Source organism: Narcine bancroftii, chromosome 3, assembly GCF_036971445.1.
Source record: "Narcine bancroftii isolate sNarBan1 chromosome 3, sNarBan1.hap1, whole genome shotgun sequence".
Lineage (NCBI taxonomy): Eukaryota > Metazoa > Chordata > Chondrichthyes > Torpediniformes > Narcinidae > Narcine > Narcine bancroftii.
In genome coordinates this window covers 239,256,342-239,276,136 of record NC_091471.1, presented here as the reverse complement: position 1 = coordinate 239,276,136, position 19,795 = coordinate 239,256,342, and the positions used below count along the sequence as shown (strand labels likewise).

The following is a 19,795-nucleotide window of genomic DNA, read 5'->3' as shown; positions in this document are numbered from 1 at the left end:
CCCATGGAAGCAGTGGAGACTACTTCTATAAATATATTTAAGACAAGGTTGGATAGATTTCTACATAGTAGGGGAATTAAGAGATATGGGGAAAAGGAAGATGGTCCTATCATCAGATCAGTCATGATCTCATTGAATGGTGGAGCAGGCTCGATGGGCCAGAAGGCTCGTGATCCTTTTGCTCATGCTCGTGTTCTGCCACTAAAAGCAATTGGTTAATGCCTTTTCATTATTCTAAAGGCCTCTTTCCTACTGCAAAGCACTGTGATGAACACAGACAAAGTGGAACGGAAATGCTTAATTCCAATCTTTCAGAACATTTTAAATTCAGAATGATTCTCAACAATTAAATAAATAAATAGATGGTTGCCATTTTAAGACATTGAGATTGTGAGGTGAAATTAATTTTTCAGAAAGCAATAAAGCATAGAGAAGCAAGTGTACACAGGAGAACTAAATATTCCCCATCTACTCAATGGTAGAAAATAACTGGTTAGGTTATGCATCTTGTATGCCATCTGGAAAAATGGTAAATACCACAAGACTCCTTAATCACAGGAAGCATCACATCTAAACCTTCCTGCTGGTGAACATTACATTCTAAAACAGGTTTTTCATTTGTTCACATCCTGAAAATTAGTATCGATGTGAAGGGTGTAATTTTTATGTACCTTGTCAATGCCCAACAGAAAGGTTTACTAGAGCATTTAATTTAAAAGGGTCAACCACAATCCTGTAGGTTTGTAGCTGGAATAAAACAGATTTTCTCCCTTAAATGTCAACAATAAACCATTGAGTTTTGTTTTTTTTAAAATGGAAAATCCAATAGTTTTTGGACATCATTCGCAAGATCTAATGTTTTCCTGGAAATTCCAGATTTTTAATTGATCTGGCAAGTTCTAAACTCCGGTCAGAGTTCCCAACCCACAAGCTCTTCGCACGTAATTCTGGGAAGTGTACATTAATAAACAGTCTTGATGATTTTCCTCCCCTTTGTGTTGTTTTTTTAAAAAAATTTACTAAGGCACAGGGTGAATGATTGGTACTGACGGGTCAGCAAAAGTTAACATAATGCAAGGAAGGGGACTATTTTAAACCAGGCACTTTGAATATGGAGAACTGGAATTTGTACACTTTGATGGGAGAAATTAATTCTGAGAACCTCTCATTTTCCCCCTCACCCACCCATCCTGTCTACCTTTACACAGCTGTATAATTTCAAGGAATTGCTTCACCAGTCAGTGGTGCCATGCCAATTACAAAAGGCACTGGATACAGTGACAAGAGCCAGCAAAACGTAATGCTGTCAGAAATTCTAGAATTTTGTATCCTGGATCATTAAGAAACGTTCTAGCTATTGCAATTTCAGTTCATGTTAAAATATACGGTTCAATTTTTAAAAAAAATGGAAGCAACAAGGGAAAACGATCAGAGCAGCTGGCTGAACCTGCAGATGTGATGAATACAAAGAAAACTGAAAAGCCCAAGTTGATAGCTTTAGACTGCTGTTTCAGTACAATGCGCAATGTTATCTCAACAAACAGCTCTGCTGAGGTAATCAAGAATTCCAAGTAAGATTTGTTTTTTTTTTGACCTTGCCACTCTCAGTTGAGACCACACATCACACAGCTACTGAAATGTTTCATCCAGGATATATTTTAAAAGAGCACAGAAAATACTTTCCAAACTATGGCTTTGTTTTTAAAATGTTGTTCATGAAGAAGACAGCAAGCACAAATTCAGATGACTGAATGGATAATCAGTTGAACAGACAAGGGATTTTACTTACCTCCCCCATGCTGGGATTATCAGCTTTGAATGCATTCAGTTTATCATGAATTAGATTTGCCAGAACTGAATTAATTTCTGGACCCCTAAAAAAATAAAAATAGAAAAACAACAATTTGAGCAATTTTCTTCCAGGTTTTGAGACACACAGGAGGCTGGAATCTGAAGCTAAATATAATGCGTTAGAGGAACTTGGCATGTTGAGCAGCATCTGTGGGAGAAAAAGAATGGTCAATGTTTTGGGCTGGAGCCCTTCAAAGATAAAAATGTAGAAGAATTGAGGAAAACACATTCCAAGCCAAAAACAGAATGGGAGAAATCGGTTTTAAAGAACTGCTTAGGGATCAAATGTGAAGCAGAGAAAATGTCTTTATGAATGGCACATACAACAACAGTAGAGCAGGAATGGAATTGTCAGGATGAGAACCACATGTCAATATAGAGTGGTGAAAATAGAGAGAGCATTGTGGAACAGGATTCGAGCCACAAAATTTAAATAAGTTGTCATTTATGGTCTGAAATAGCTGCACAGAGTTTAGGTATTGGTTGCTGGTTCATAGAGGAGGTGTATGGAAGAACAAGTGGGCTGTCAATGCATTAATGGACTGGCATCACTTATAACAGCAAATGCTGCATGGAGGATGGCCTGATGTACTTTCTAAAATGACTCAAAGATCCCATTGCACCAGAGAGTTTGGCTTAGCATGCTAGCTGATTTTTATTTCCCAACTAACATTGCAATTTGGAATGGTTTGCAGCAGTTTGTAATTTATGTAAATGATTTGGATGAGGGGATTATTAATAATTTGAGCAAATTTGCAGATGACACAAAACTGGGTGGCGGTGTGGGGTGTGAGGAGGTTGTCAGGAAAATGCAGCGTTTCATTCATCACAATATTGACCATCTCAAAAAGTGCTTCATCGCGGCAGACTTTGGGAAGCGCGTGAGAAATTGTAGTTCTATTGGCCTTCAAAAGTATTGAGTAGAGGAGTTGGGGTGTTGCGTAAAATTATACAAGACATTGGTAAGGCAAAATTTGGAGTATTTGTGTGGAGTTTTAATCACCTAACTCAATAAGATAGAAAGAGTGGAGAGGAGATTTATTAGGATGTTGCCCGGACTTCAGGAACTGAGTTAAAGGGAAAGTTTAAACAGGTTAGGACTTTATTCCTTAGAGTGTAGAAGAATGAGAAGAGATTTGATCGAGCTATTTATGAGGGGGATAGACAGAGTAAATATAGATAGGCTTTTTTCCCCACTGAGGATTGGTGAGATACAAACCAGAGGACATGGGTTAAAAATGAAATGGAAAAAGTTTAGGGGGAACTTTTTCACACAAGAGTGGTGGGAGTGTGGAACAAGCTACCAGCTGAAGTGATAAATGCGGGCTCAATTTTAACATTTAAAAAGAATTTAGGCAGGTACATGGATGGAAGAGGTATATAGAGCTATGGGCTAGGAGCAGGTCAGTGGGACAGACTAGAAAGGTCGAAGGGGCTTGTTTCAGTGTTGAAATTGTTCAATGGTTCCTTTCAAGTTATTGAAATGGTTTCAGAATATCCACTTTCCAAGGACAGATTAATCTTTCTGCCATTAAAAGTCTTCCTTGGATAATTGACGGACTTTTAAACAAAACTTGTTAACAACTTTATCCCTTATTTAACTCATTGTGTCTCCTGCTCTTTTCAATCTTAGTGATAGGAACAAGACATTTAAACCTCTCAAGCCCATTCTCCATTTCATCAAAGCATAATTGATTCATACATCATCCCATCTCTCCACCATGGTTTGGTAACCAAATTAAATTTAATCTCTACTTAGTTATTTTGGGAAAGGGTATTCCAGAATCACACAACCCTTTACAATAATGTTGGATACCCTGGGTTATGGCACTTGATACGGGAGAAAGCATGCATCAAGAACAATGCAACTCTTGAAAATACATACTTTCGGTATCTCACTGCTGGATATTCCTTTAGAGTCTCACATAATGTTGCTATCTGTTCAGCCATATCCTCCAGCAAGGTACTGTCACTATTTGGTGTGAGAGAGTTGAAGAGGTAATAAAATGAATCCATTGAATCCAGCGAGAACACCTGCAGAGATTTACACACAAAACACAGATCAATCACTAGAATTATCACAAAGACATTACATCATATTTAGTTACTCAGTGAAGTGAAGGCTCTTTAATCAAAGAAAAATATGTACTTTTGAAAACATAAATATTCTTTAAAATGAAAAATAAACCAAAAGAAATTCCATTAAAAAATCCAGATAAATTTCTTTCTCCAAGAACCTGAAGGCTATACTTTCTTAAAAAAAACCCCTGAAATTATGAAGTGATAGAATAAAATATGCAATGTTTCTGAATTTATTGACTTTATTTAATCCCAAAATACCAAAGAGTGCCTGGACCTTGACAACACAATTTACAGATATTTTGAAGTGTTTGTTAAGAATACAAAAAAGAAAATAACATCAATAACAGTTAAAATTAAGAAAGAAACTCAAAAACATGTAGAAAAAATACTGCAGTGTTACAAATGATTTTTAACACTGCTTATTGCAAGGTACTCAAAACAAGGCATTACATTCAACTTTGTTTCCAAAAAACCTGGAAAGACTGTTGTTTTGAGTGCAATATCTTGCAATTTATCTCGAATTGAAAAGATAGTAGTGGTAAATGGGATTGCCACTTATCCCACATATTCTACCATCCAAAATGCTGGACAGAACCTAGATTGTATACCTAAAATGGATGAGAGGGGGGGGTGGGGGGGTGGCTTGGGAGGAGGGGTGGGGGGGAGAAAAAGTCACTGTATATGTGTGAAAAAGAAATAGTGTATATCATGGCTAATGTGATTTATGGTGTGAAAAATAAAAAATTTAAAAAAAAAACAAAATGCTGGACAGAATGAAATCAATGCACAAACTAAGCATGCTTGCTGCAATTACTCACTTGGGATTCAAGAGGAAGAAAAGACGCATTTATTTCTTTGAGGGTTTTGATGATTTTTGTACATCGTGATTTGCCAAGCTCAGTAAACAGGGGCTCGGGGCAGGCTGCAAGAAAGAACCAATGCCCATCTTTGTATCTCAGAAAGACTTTGTCAATAGAACAAACAAAACAATAAAGGCCATTGCAGAGTATACAGAATAATGAACCTTAAAAATAAAACAAAAAGCTAAAATAACATTGTAAATATTATTTCTCTTTCTCAGTGACTGTGCAGACTAGATTCTCCGGTCTATATACAACATTTCCAATGAGAGATTAGACGGAAGTACAACGCCAATTACAGCTTAATATTAGGAGTGAAAACATTCTTGATTTGTGCTCAAGAATATTTCAAAAACTACTTAATGTTACAGTGCAAAATTATACTTTCAATGACCTTCAAATACAGTACAACACGAATGATCCATTTACTTGGAAATCCTAAAGCTTCAACCTCCATTATTCTGGAATGCAGGGCTCAGAGCTGGGGTCCACGGTGTGACCTAGGCCAGGATTGTGTTCCATAACACCAGCAGTCAGGACTAGAGAAAGGTGTTTGGGGTGAATGTGCACAAATTACCTTTACCATTGGGTTCACTGGAAATTGCATTATACGATGTGTAATGCCAAAACAGTGAATTGTAAAAGTGTGTTGATCCATCAAGAGAAGTAACATCTAATAGGCCAGCTAGCCCGGCATCAAAGTCATTGGGTGTGTTTAAGGTGGTTGATAGCTATCTGAATACTCAGGGTATTAAAGGCCATGGGAGAAGGCATCAGAGAGGCGCTGAATGGAAGAATGAATCAGCTCATGATGGAATGGCAGAGCCGAGTTGATGGGCCGAATGGCCTACCTCTTCTCCTATATCTTACGGTCAAAGTTCCAAGGGTACTGAATTATCAGTTTTACTGTAAAACACATATTTGAGCAGTTGAAGTAGTAAATGCAATTTTTGGTACGATTGTGGGCATGAGGGATCAGGAAATTACTTGCAATTTTCATAGATGTAGTTGCAGATATACCATCCCTAAATGGGAAACTTTGCACTTGTATCACGTCCTGAAGAAAGGCAACTTGAGCCAGATAGGTTCTATTTAAAGTGTCAGCAGAATAGGACTGCACTGAAGACTACAAGTAGCTCAGTATGTCTTTATTGAAAGGAATATTAAGCATATCTTAATTAAACACAAAAATAATAGAGATCATCTGCTCACAGCCATTTTCTTGAGAAGAACACTTCAAGTGAAGTCATTCAATCTATACCTACGATTTTCCTGCACATACACTTTTTATATTCTTTACAAATCTAAATTCAGTTTTAAATACTCACTTTACACCTACGACTGTGTGACTCTACAAATTTACCAATGATACGGCAGTAGTGGGTTGTATAAAGGAAGGGAATGAGTCAGCACACAAGAGGGAGATTGGAAACTTGGCTGAATGGTGGATCAACAACAACCTTGCACTCAATGTCACCAAAACGAAGGAGCTGATTGTCGACTTTAGCAAGAGAAAGCCAGATGTATACAATCCAGTAACTCCATGTTCCAGAATCAACTTTATACAGCTTTGAGATAACGTCACAGGCACATTTAAGTTGGCTTTGGCTCATGTGAGCTTAAGGAGGATAATTAAGGAACTTTGATACTTACTGTCAGTGAAGAACACGTGGGCTGCTTTGTACATAAACATTGGTGTGTCTTTGAAGTCATTAATCAGGCTCCGCACACTCTAGAAGAAGAAAAAACCTCAGGAGAAAGAGACAGAGGACGACTTGGCTCATGTTGTACTATATATGGAGTTGTTGGGGCACTTCAGTTTAGTGGTTACCATCTGACTGTGCATACAAATCCTGATGAACAACCATTTATCACACAATACATAATTATCACTTGCATACATAAAATTATAAAGCACAAAGGATGCAAATTCATATTCCACAAGATGTTTATAATATTGTCCAAATCCTGTCTGTTGGCTAGGTTACATCAGCTGCATGAATTTCTTTTGTCAGAACAGCAACGTAACCCTTTTAGGATGGAAAGGCATGCTGTTTTAATTTCGAATAACAGCTGAAGTTTGATTTATTATCTAGTTCCTATAGTGTTTTTATTTTAAATCCTGCAACTACGAAGTCTCTAAAGCATAGGAGATGACCCCACAGGATGGTAAGCATGGCAGTGGGCCAGCAAGGGGCTTAGCTGCTGAAAGGCCCACACAGGCCTCGGACAGTTGCCAACTTGCGGTTGGCAAGACTCACAAAAGTGGTGGGCTGCTGGAGACTGGCTCATGGGAACCAGGTATCAGAACCGGGATTTGAGAGGGTGCTGTGTGCAAGAAGTGTTCCCAAAGCTCCTCAGGCACTGAAGTCTTTCTGATTGTATCAGAGGTTTGGATCTGGAGCTCGGGCTACAGACAGTTTGAACCAGCGTCTGTAAGACTGCGGGAGCGCAGGAGACAAATCCATGGATACTCAGTGTCTCTTCCTCCTATTGTTAGGGGTGCTGGGCTAGACTCATATTCTTGGTTTGCCTTACAGCAGACACAAGTTGAAGTATAAACAAGTATATTACATTTTTGATGTATTACTACGTGACAATACAAGGAACCTTTAAACATTTCGGACTAATTTCCTGATTACCAAAATTAACTGTAGATACGGTAGCAGCGTCCAGACGGGTGATCTCATCAAACTCAGCTTGGTTATTCATTTATACAGCAGATTAACAATGGGTGTCAAGAGTTCAATTCTTTCTCACTTCTATTTTAATAATTTAAGAGCAGTCCTCCCTCAGATCCACAGAAAACGCAGACCCTGGATAAGAGCATCTCCACTGCAACCAGTGCAAGGCTATTTTACAAGTTAAATTCCAACAAAAGGCTCAAGACCCACTGACAGCACACAACAAATGTACAAAAATAAACTTATCAAGCAGGCAGCTATCAAATCCTGTGCAAGTTTCATCAAATGGCAATCAGGATCATAAAAAGATTGCTGTACATCAAAAAGCTAGCAGGACAAGTGCATATTCGACATGGCTGAATAATGCCACAAGTAGCATACACATTCAATAAAGCTGTCCCAAACCTTCACAGTCCCTCCAAGTGCACATGATTTCCACCGTGATTCGGTCCAACCCAATTTATTTTAGCTTCAGTAACACAATGATAACTCTCTTACACCAAGGGGGACCGAGGAGAACAGTATTCTCGTCAATGAACATGTTCATCAAAACAGAAGGAGATACCATTTGGGAAACACAAATCAGATGATGTTGGAAACCTACATTTTCATGAACCCCACCATCTGCTGGGAGAACTTTTTATTTTCCATTCCACTCAGAAGTGCCAAGTAACAAAGTTTCAATGATCCAGCAAACAAATCTAATACTGAAAACTAAACATAGCTGAAGCATTGAAACGCCAAAAACTTAATGCACCATGGTTTTTCCAGAGTTTAGCAAAAAGGGAAGGCCCAGCTCATCAGCCTTATTCAACCTTAATCAGGAGTTGTTTAGACAGAAAAGACTTGCATGCTGCTCGGTAACAGGTCTTTATTGGATCTCAAACCCTTGCCACTCAATTGACCTACAATGCCTGGTATGTTTTGAAGGGTGGGAGGAAACCAGAGCACCCAGAGAAAACTCACACAGGGAGAAAGTACAAATTCCTTTTCGACAGCGCAGGATTCGAACCTGGGTCACAAACACTTTAACAGTGTTGTGCATTTCATAAATTCCCACCAATCGACAAAGCTTACAGTGTACCATTTGAATTTATACAATAATATTCAACTTTAACTGTTTTTCACCAGATAATTTTTATACCTCGTGTCAAGAAATTGGTTGACAGATTTACAACCCATGATGCTGCAAACTCCAGCAATAATTTACCATGACAAACACCTTTAAGCTGCTTTTACATTGCTCAGTACACTTAATATAATTGGCTTCTGACATTTGGGTGCGTAACCAGGAAACAAAGTGCCCAAAGTTGCTAATACCAGTGCACGGTGTTTGCAAAACTTTAACAAAGGGAAAAACAAAACATGAAGAGAAGATAAAAATCACACATGGTCCTTCACGTGGGTGTGGCAAGTAGTGGCTCTGATGGCAAATATTTATAGCTAGGGTTACCATGTTGTAATATGTCCCAGATTCACCTGCACAAAAGTAGATCACTTTTGGGATTCTGAAACTCTACTCTCTATTATTGTCTATCCGCCTTCCGCTCCAAACATGTTCATTACATATTAAAAACATTTGGAGTTTAGTGTGGCACTGCAATTTAAAACAAAAAAAGAAAGGACTAATGAAATGAAGGTGAGGTGAGAAATGAAGGTGAGGCGAGATTCTGAAAATCTGAACTTAAAATAAAGAAAATGCTAGAGATCTCAGTAGGTCAGGAAGTGAATGTTGAAGGAGAACGAGTCACATTGAAGGCTGAAGACCCTTTGAAGTTCATTCCAGGTGATGTTGTGATTCATTTATACTTCTTCCAGACAACTAAACTGTACTCAGTGCTCATGCATCAAGTCTTCCACAGATATTTGGCTTTTAAAAAGTCTCAACTAAGGATTGTTCTCTCTTTTTTAATTTTTTTAAAATTTTTTGCAAGGATTGTTCTCTCTGAAACCAAAACAGAGACTTTGCAGATGTAAACTTATGAGGGGCCTGAATAAACCAAAAAATAAAAAAAAGGACTTTGTCTAGAACCAGGTGGTCAACCAACAGGTATCATAGATTTAAAGTAATCTCTAGAAAAACTGGAAGGGGCAAAGTATGCTGGGTACCTTGAAATGCAATCAAGGCAAACGATGTCAGCAAAACTTTGAAGTAGTTGGACAGTGAAATCTACAGGGCTAGTGCTGAAGGCAGGATTATGTTGGATGCAGTACAAACACAAGCAAGATAAATGATGTCTGTGGTAGAAAATATAGAGCATTTTAAATCTGTTTAGAAGATTACATTTGGGAGAACAGGTTAGAACTGAGCATTGATAAAGTCAAGTTACCGTAGAAAATAGGAAAGAATCTTAAATTAGCATCCTCATATAGTCAAGAAAGAAGTTACATGGAGAACTGCTCATGTGAGGCTGGCATTCTACATTGGTACAGAGCAAGGCAATTGTACTGCAGCATCACACTGACAAGGATGCAATGAAGCAGTCATGCTTTCGATTCTATGGTGCTGCATCAAAACCTCCCTCCACTCACAGAAAAAGTTCCCTACCCTTGATCTCAATCCATCAATGCAGTGTTCACTGACTTTCATAAGCTAGGTTGTTGTCAAAGCCAGAGTTTGTAAAATTCATATTCTGGCTCTCAAATATTTCTGAACTTTTCCCTCCCCACATATCTCCTTGGAAACCTTAAAATACTGTAATACAAAACCAGCTTCTACTCCATCTCGGATTTTCTTTATCCCACACTTGATTGTGTTCTTTGTTGCCTCATCCCAAAATAAAACCCATTTCTTCTTCAGATCGTACCGAAAATCTTTTTCCTTAATATGGCAACAAGGTTCATATGCTTGAAGATCACTCTTGCGAAGTGCCTTGAGCATTAATTTACCACGTCATGACGGAGACGGTGATCAGCAGCAATCCAGATGTAGAGGATTCCTCCACCCAGGTCAAACAGAATTTCTTGGGTTTAAATAACTGCAGGAAAGGTCCCATCTCCTCTTCAGTTCCTTGACCAGGAGACAACCGTGGAGGTCTATTCTTGGGCACGTACAACAGATAGATAGCAATAGCCCTGTGCCACACCCAGAGCACACTGAAAGAACCTGTGTGGCAATACTAAGTGTTTATTCTTGCAGCTTGCATTCAGTACATACCTTTTCTGATGGCGTGATCAAGTAGATGGCTTCCAAACTTGGAATTGGCTCCCGCCGTTTATTGATATCTTCGACAACTGAAATAAAAGAGGGATGAATGATGCAAGTATTGATGCATGCTCAAACCTCATTTGTCAGATTCTGATAATGTACTGGTGGCTGACATGTTTTTTTGCATCAAAGCTCAGCTCAATTAGTCAAATCATTCATTTTCATTACAACTCTATGTTTATCTTGTGATGTACAATAGTTTAGGAAATGTCAAAAACAAATTAAACACAAACTTATATTACTGGGAATGCAGTAAAATCCCTGTTATTGGAATTCAAGGAACTGGCAAAAAAATATGGAAATTAATTGGGATCCACGCCACCTAGCACATGCTCGGTCCTTGCTGCTGCCATCAGGAAAGAGGTGTCGGTGCCACAAGACTCACACCACCAGGTTCAGGAATAGTTGCTCCCCCTCCACCGTCAGACTCCTCAACAACAAATTCAATCAGGGACTCATTTAAGGACTCTTATTTTTGCTCGATTTGTTTCTTTCCCCCTCTACTGCAGTCAGTTTGTTCATTTTTTTTTTTTTAAATTGTTTACATCTGTGCAATGAGTACAGTTTTTTTGTATCACAAGTAGACATTCTGCCTTGCCCACAGGAAAAAGGAATCTCAAGGTTGTATGTGATGTCATACATGTTCTCCGACAATAAATCCGAATCTGAAAATCTAACAAATATGGAAGTTTAAAAATTAGTGCGTCTTGCCATTAGTTCTCCAGTCTCAAGCATCTGGGAAATTCACTTATCTGGCATTTACCAATCTCCGTAGATTTTACTGTACCTCTACTAGTGGTGAGGTGAAGTGCAATTGTAGAGTGAATCATAATTCAAAAAGCTCCTTTTCTAGTTCACATTATACTCTACATTTCAATAGACTGTCTGGTCATGAAATACCAATGTTTGCGTTGTAACTCTGCTTCACTTACTGGTTATGCCTTCTGCCAGTATGTCTGACATCTTGCAGCAGGAAGACAAGATCCTCATGCTCAGGTGATCCACTAGTAGTACCTAATAATCATTAGGCAAAATGAAATCAACTTAAGTTTGACACTTCACAATTTTAAAAAGTGGAAATCTAGACAAAACATCAAAGGGAGCAGGTGCATCTGTGTGAAAGGTCTGCAACTAAGTTTGGAACAATGGGAGACAACCCAACATGGAAACAACATTTCCTCATTTGTCAGTGACTGTACTTCTTGAGAGGACTGAATCGGGCAAGGCTACTGACCACCATCCCATCAACCTTCTACAGGAGCTCTATTGAAGGCCTCACAATGTGGTACAGTTGCTGCAGAGAAGTGAATCACAAGGGCAAAAGGAACCCCAAGCACCGGGGGAAAAACCCATGCTGACACGGGAAGAATGTACAGACAGTGCTGAATTCGAACTCTGTAATGGCGTGGTGTTAACCGTGCCACCCATATGTATACATGCACGTGACAAACTCTCGTGTCAAATTCACATAACCTTTCAAGCACAGAATATCCTACATATTTTCATTTCATAAAAAGACTACCCCAGCCATTAAAAAAAACAAATTTAAAAAAAAATCAATCTGTACCATTTCTACCAATGGAGAAGATGAAATGAATAACAAAACGCAAGGTAAAAAACATCTGCTACATCTTTTCTCTCTACGCCAATACATTTACATTCCTTGGATATAAACTGCTGCCACAAACCTTCCATTCTCCATCCTTCTTCAAATTCTTTATTACTCCATTTAAAATTTCTAGGAAAGAAAAAAGTATCCAGTTAAGCTACAAAAATTGAACTTTGCTGATGTTACATTACAATGCAACAAAGATATGGGTGATATTAAAACAAAAGAGCTATGGCCATTCTCAAAATAAAATCAAATTATAAACATTTGGTAAGCCACTCAAACAGATCGAAATATAGAGAATTTAACTGTTTGAATAACTCTGCCAAAATAGAGAAGGCATGTAAAAAGGGCATTGTTACAACGTTATGGAGGATTTCAATATTCAGGTTGATTGGGAAAACCAGGTTGGTGCTGAATCCCAAGAGAAGGAACTTATCAAATGCCTTCTTGGAACACCTGGTTACAGAGCTGACAACGGAAATGGTAATTCTGGATTGGGTATTGCGTAATAAACCAGAGTTGATAAGGGAGCTGAAGCTAAGGGAACCTTTTAGGAAGCAGTAATAATGTGACGGAATTCTTCCTGCAGTTTGAGATTAAAATGGGATGTGCCAGTATACCAGTGGAATAAACAGGACTGCAGAGGTACGAGAGAGGAACCAGCAGGAGTAGCAAAGGCTGGAGTTTCTAGGAGAAATAAGGAAGGTGCAGGTTCAAAAGACAAAGGTACTGAATTAACATTTTGGATCAGTCTTCACTGCAGAACATCCGACTTTCAAGTGTCAGGGAAGAGAGGAGAGTGCAGTAATGACCACCAAAGAGAAAGTGCTTGGGAAGCTGAATGGTGTCAGGGTAGGCAAGTCTTTCAGACCAGATGGAATGCACCCTCAGTTTCTGAGAGAAGTAGCTATAGAGACTGTGGAGACATTAGTATGGATCATCCAAGAATCAACAGATGGTTTTAGATGACTAGAAAATTGCAAAGGTCACTCCACTATTTAAAAAGGGAGGGAGACAGCAGAAAGGAAATTATAGACCTATTAACCTAACATCAGTGGTTGGGAAGTTGTTAGAGTTGATTGCCAAGGATGAGGTTACAAAGTGTATGACAAGTTAAATTTTGCCCATTAAACCTACTGCAATTTTGAGAAAACAACAAGCAGGTTAGTCAAAGGGCATGCAGTGGATGTTGTGTACAGTAAAATCCCCATTATTCAGCATTCAATCATAGTATATTATGAAGAAAATTAGTAAAGCTTTATCCATAAACTGGGGGTGGGGGGAGTTAATTATGGTGGCATGATAAGCGAGCAGCTAGCAAAACACTGTTACAGCGTCAGCCACTGAGATTTGAAATTAAAGGAAGGTGCGCTAAGGGCCTGACAGGGACACTGGTGTGCAAAATACATGGTTTTGTAGTTAAGTGTGCAGATTATATAAAGATAGCTGGAGGGGCAGATAGTGAGGAGAAAGCAAAGAAGCTGCAGAGACAGATATGGGCAAAGAAATACAACATTGGAAAGTGTATGGTCATGAACTTTGGTAGAAGCAATAAGAGAGCAGACTTGGATGGAGAGAAAAATTCTGAGGTGCAAAGGGAATTGGGAGTCCTCATGAAGAATACCCTAAGGTTAATCTCCAGGTTGAGTCAGTGGTGAAGAAGGCGAATGCAATGTAGAATTAGTATCTAGAGGAATAGGATAGAATAGCAGGGATGTGATGTTGAGGCTTTATAAGGCTCTGGTGAGGTCTCATTTGGAGTACAAGGTAGAGTTTTGGGATCCTCGTTTAAGAAAGGTTATGCTGGCATTGGAGAGGGTTCAAAAAAGATTCACAAGAATGATTCCTGAAATGAAAGTTTTAGTAGAGGAGGAATGTTTGATAGCTCTTGGGCTGGAGTTCAGAAAAATGAGGGAGGGACCCCAGAGAAACATTCCAAAGTTGAAAGGCTCAGACAGAGCAGATGTGGCAAAGTTGTTTACCATGGTTTTGGGGGGGGGGGGGGGGGGGGGGGCAAAGACAAGAGGGCACAACTTCAGGATTGAAGGGTGCCCATTGAAAACAGGGATGTGGAGGAATTTCTTTAGCCAGAGAGTGGTGAACCTCTGGAATTTACCTCCAATGGCAGCTGTGGAGGCCAGGTCATTGGGTATATTTAAGGCAGAGATTGATAGGTATCTGAATAGTCAAGGTATCAAAGGTAATAGGGAGAAGGCTGAGTGGGAGAATAGATCTGCTCATGGTTGAATGGCAGAGCAGACAATGGGCAGAATGGCCTACTTCTATCTTATGACCTTGTAAAGGAATGCTGTAAACTGCACATTCCAGGATTCAGGAGTACATGCTGAGGAATACACTGAAGGTTGGTGCAACTTGAAAAGGTTTTATAGTGAAGAAATCATTTGGTATGTCATATCACAGGATATACAGGGACTAAACCTTGTGTAGAAGCCCCTCAATCATTTCTCCCATAACAGAGACATCTAAAACATTGAGGACATGGGCTCAAGTTGAGCAGTAAGAGGATTAGATGGAATCATCACTCAAGTGGTTGTGATCTGGAATGCTCTGCCTGAGGAGATGTGGGAGGTAGGTACTCTCAGGGAGCCATGTACACAAAAATGAGCTAACACATGTTCACTAACATTGCGAAAGTGTAAACTGTACACATTATGTAAAAGAGCCATGCACTGTTTTGCACTTGTATTTATTATGGATATATTTAGTAAAAGCTTCCAGAAATATCAAATCACAATCTGGAGGATCTCAGTAGATCCAGCAGCAATGTAAAAGAAAATAAAAAGCGACAATTTAGATCTTGTTGAAGGATTCTGACCAAAAATACCAAAAATTCTTTTTCTACCGCTGATGGTGCTTGACCCGCTGAGTTTCTCCAGCAGATAGTTTTATGCTCCAGGTTCCTGCATCTGCTGACACTAAGAGATCTATTTGCATTGTTTCTGCACACACTTGGTGGGGCTGGAAGAAATCCTCACCAGTATTAAAATTACTGCTCAGAAAATCCTTGAAAAAAAAGCACAAATTTCTAGCCTGATTTAAATATTTTAAAGCTTTAAATGAGAAGCTGCGCCCTGATTCAAGCTGCTCAAAAGCTTGGAAAGATTCCTATTTAACAAAAAAAATGTGGTTGCAACAAAATCATTGCACAAACTTGAAAAACTAAACTTCTAAAAAACATGGAACCTTAATTAACCCATTTGACTCCATAACCAAAGACTCTCAGAAACTTCTACATGCACACCGTGGAGAACATTCTGGATGGTTGCACTTTCAGGTACATAGGTGCCAACGCTCATTGCATCATGGGCACCAGTCTTCACTCCACCAAGGACATTTATAAGACGTAGTGTCTGAAGAAAGCAGCCTCTATCCTCAAAGACGCCCAGCACCTAGGCCATACCCTCTACTACTACCATCAGGAAAAAGGTACAGAAGCCTGAAGACAAACACTTAGTGGCACAAGGACAGCTTCTTTCCTGCTGTCATCAAATTCCTGAATGATCAATAAACCATAAACACTACTTTGTCTTTGTTTAAAATCTTGCATTATATTAATTTTTTTTTGTAAGGTCGTTTATACAAATGCTTGCACTGCAAAGATGTCACAAAACAATAAATTTCATAACATGCTCAATGATATTAAATTCTGATTCTAACATTTAAATCAAGACAAATGAGTTATAATAGGAAGAGTGAAACATGAAAGTCTGCAAAATCAGAGATTGAAATAAAATCACATTGTTGGAGAAACTCAGAAGATCAAACAGCATACCTAAAAGAGCAAAACTAAAGATACATAACCAACATTTCATCCCTGATCCCTTCAGCTTGGTACAGTACAATAGTTACCTTGACGAGTTACAAAAAAAAAACCCTGATTCCTCAGCTAACTGTTCCTTTGTTTATCCTGCAACAATCTAAATTTGAACAAGACTAATCAAACAAGTTTCTGGATAGAAAGGGCTTAAAAGGATATGAACCAAATACAGCCAAATGAGATGAGCCCAAAACGCCAACTTGGTTTGTGTGGACCAGTTGGGCCTGTTCTGTGCTCTAAAACCCTGTCCAAGCACTCAAGCAAATGAAAAATAAAAGTGGCAGCTACAGGGGGCATAGTTAGGGTGGGAGCAAGAACATTTTCCCATAATAGAGACATCTAAAACCATTTGGACTGTCCACTGGCTCAAGATAAGCAATAAAAGGATTAGATGGAATCTTTTCAGCTAGGTCGTTGCAATCTGGAATGCACTGCCTGAGTAAATGTAGAAGGCAGGTACTCTAACAACATTGCAAAAGGCATCTGGAGGAGAACTTGAATTGTGATGACATAGGCGGCTTTGGATCAATTGCTGACAGATGGGTACATATGATGGGCAAGGATGTTGTGGCCCTGAGCACTTGTTTATTTGCTGACTGACAGTTCCTAGAAGTTAATACCATCATTAATCGGTCAGAAACCCTGAGTTTTGGATGTATAATTGCCTCCGATTTTCATTATCCTGCCATTACCCGCCTGAGCCACAAACTCTGTATTTCCCTTCCTCATCCTGACCACTTCTATTCTTTTAATAGATTAGAAGGGCTGAAGAGGCCTGTGTTGGTGCTGTAATATTTTATGGTTCCAAGATCCATCTTAATCTTACTCCTTTGACCTGCAGGTTCTAGAAATCAGAAATATAAAACAGAAAATGCTAGAAACACTCAGCAACTCTGGCAGCATCTGCAGAGAAACAACTGATTTTTTAGGTTAAAACCCTTCATCAAAACTGAGTGTTCATATTCAATGATGATGAAAGAAAGTTAACAGGATTCAAAATTAATGAACTGGATCACAAGGGAGATTAAAAGTAAAATTAACAAACCAAACTAATTTTATACACTTCTCTCATCAATCGACTTGGAGATTAAGGAACTTGACCAATCTCCTGCTTCAGGAAGAACTGCTACAATTTTAAAGGCGCCACATGAATTTATTAAATTTGTAAATTAGTAATGTCTGCAGCATTTTTGAACTTCAAGCAAACACCTAAAAAAAATTCACACAGCGCTACTAAGATTAGCAATGGTGAGAGGTCTAAAATATTTTCAGGAAGTTCTTTTAAAATTCAACTCAAAAAAGATCAAGACCAAGTATCCAAAGTATTTTAAACGAGGATAGTTATTTTAACAGGCAACAGAAATATTCCATTAAAATAGCAGGAAAAGCAACTTCAAATCATGATTTAAAGTTGGCAAATATTTAGAAAATTGACGACTACACCTAGAACCAAATGAGGCAAACAAGAGCATCTGCAGATGCTGAAAAATTGGGTATTAAAAATATCCAATTTTCTTCTTCATCTTCCCACATCAACACATCCAAAATTCTTTACTAGGTTTCCCTTAAATACTTTGGTGCCCTTTATGATAATCACTTTTAGTGTTTCAAATTCCACATCATCATGAAGAAGTGGACTTTTCAGAATTCCATATTACGCACCATAAACTTAATTTAGTCTTTCATTTAAAAAAAACTTTTTATTTAATACTTCACTGTTAACTATGTCAATAACAATGTGTACAAATATTCATCAGTAAAATATACAGTGACATTTTCATTTCCCCCCTTCCTCCCACCCCCCAACAACATAAAATGTGAAAGAAAATAAATAATCAATAAAAGTACATAAAAAGACAAAAAAATTGTGTCATCTAAAATTCCATGTTTAAGTATTTTCATACTTGAATCTTATCACTTTGAGGTCTGAAAGAGGCCAGCCAATCCAATCTTCCCTCCAAGAGGTTACACCCAGATAATTTTATCAATATTTTTAGACCTACAAGTCGACTTTTTAAATATGAAACCTTAACTAGCATTGAATTTCCAAATGAAAACGAGCTGCTCAAAGTGGCCAATGAAATGGACAGCCTTCAAACCTGATGCAAACATTTCTCTAAGCTCGCTTGAGGAAGGAAGCGGATTCTTCCACTGAAAGGGTCAACAGAACATTCTGTTTCATAGTGTCACTTCATGACGCTGCATTTCACAAGTTTCAGAAAACAGGAAACTTCGTGAGTTAAGGGCTGATAAAATCAGGGACGACCACTGAGCTGATAAACTCCTTCCCCATTTATCCCCCCCCCCCCTCCCCAAGAAAGGAAAGCCACCAGTTAGCTCAGCGCCCTCTAAACTAAAAGTCCTCTTTTAACGTAGAGAATTGTGGAAGGAGGCGCCACACCCTTCCCCGGCTGTTTAAAACCCCAGAACTTCCACAAAGTCCCAACCCTTCAAAACAAGGGAGAACAAGAAGGTCCGTGCTGTCTGACTGACAGCTACACCGACCAATCAACAGAGGGAGACCGCGCCACGAGGGCCAATCAGGGGCCGCCGCCGCCTGTGTCAAACTCATCTGGGGAACCGGGTCCCTCCCGGGAGGGGGGGGGGGAGCTCGGAGACTCCCCGGCGGGCGGCGACAGTGCTGCCGCCCCCACCCTGCAAGGCAGAGGCTACGACGCGCGTTTCCTGAAGAAAGATTAAAAAAAATAAGAGAGCCAATAGCCCCAAATAAAGTAACTTACTTTCTCCGACAACAGCTTTCAGACCGATCGGCGCCATCTTAGCCTCCCCGCGTCTCTAGAAAGGAGACGTCACTTCTCTTTATGGCGTCACACACCGTAACGTCATGGATTGAGGAATGGGACCAGGCTGCAGATTCTGTGACGTCATGAAACACCAGCTAATGGCAGGTAAATACTGTCATATTCACAGTAAAATCTGCAGTAAAAGGATTTGGCATCAAATAACGACCAGGTGGATTGCAGAAAGGAGACTGAAAGTTTGGTCTTTATGCTGGCCTGGATTACCTGTAGGGCATTAGATCAGAGGTTAATCCACAGGACCATGATCAATGGGGTCTCCCCCCCATCCCCTTGAAGTGATCTACCAGGATCATTATCTGAAGAGGGCGCGTAAAATCATTGAGGACCCCTTCCACCCTGCATACAGCTGTTCCCGCTGCAAGGCCCAGTTAGTGTAGCGGTTAGCGTCAAACTGCCCCCCAAACTCACATTCCACCTTAAACAATCCCTATGCCATCAGTGCTCTGTGATTAGTAAGGGATTGCTTAAGGTTGGGAAGGAAAGGTCGAGAACCACTGCTCTAGACTCAATTGCTACTGAAATAGTTTGCTTGACAAAAATTGTCATTGGCCCATTTGCTTTGGAGTTATGAAACTGTGCACAAAAATGAGTCCAAGAGGCACAATTAAAATAGTGGTTTTCAAAACTTTTTCCTTCCCACACACATCCCACCATAAGAGCACTTATGGCATAGGGATTAATTAAGGTGGAATGTGAGTTCAGGGGGTCTGTTTGAAAATCACTGGTTTAGTGCAACGCTGTTACAGCACCACCGATTGGGTCTGGGGTTCGAATCCTGCACTGACTAAGAAGTTTGTACCTTCTCCCCGTGTCTGTATAGGTTTCCCTGGGGGCTCCA

At 39.4% G+C, this 19,795-nt stretch overlaps 1 protein-coding gene across 2 annotated transcripts in view; it reads right to left on the bottom strand.

Annotated features, from left to right (window-relative positions):
- Positions 1 to 19,135, bottom strand: part of stxbp2 (syntaxin binding protein 2) — a 51,088-nt gene extending 31,953 nt beyond the window's left edge. Inside the window, exons 1-8 of one of the 2 annotated variants that reach the window (XM_069927212.1) lie at positions 18,877 to 19,135; positions 12,374 to 12,423; positions 11,618 to 11,699; positions 10,635 to 10,711; positions 6,447 to 6,525; positions 4,752 to 4,855; positions 3,737 to 3,885; positions 1,790 to 1,874 (exon numbers count right to left, since the gene is read on the bottom strand). In XM_069927212.1, the coding sequence (XP_069783313.1) occupies positions 1,790 to 1,874; positions 3,737 to 3,885; positions 4,752 to 4,855; positions 6,447 to 6,525; positions 10,635 to 10,711; positions 11,618 to 11,699; positions 12,374 to 12,423; positions 18,877 to 18,913 (663 nt within the window). In that variant the 5' untranslated portion in view covers positions 18,914 to 19,135. Of the gene's footprint in view, positions 1 to 1,789; positions 1,875 to 3,736; positions 3,886 to 4,751; positions 4,856 to 6,446; positions 6,526 to 10,634; positions 10,712 to 11,617; positions 11,700 to 12,373; positions 12,424 to 18,039; positions 18,388 to 18,876 lie in introns of those variants that run through there. The other variant, XM_069927213.1, reaches the window with a different exon arrangement.
- Positions 19,136 to 19,795: the final 660 nt, after the last annotated feature.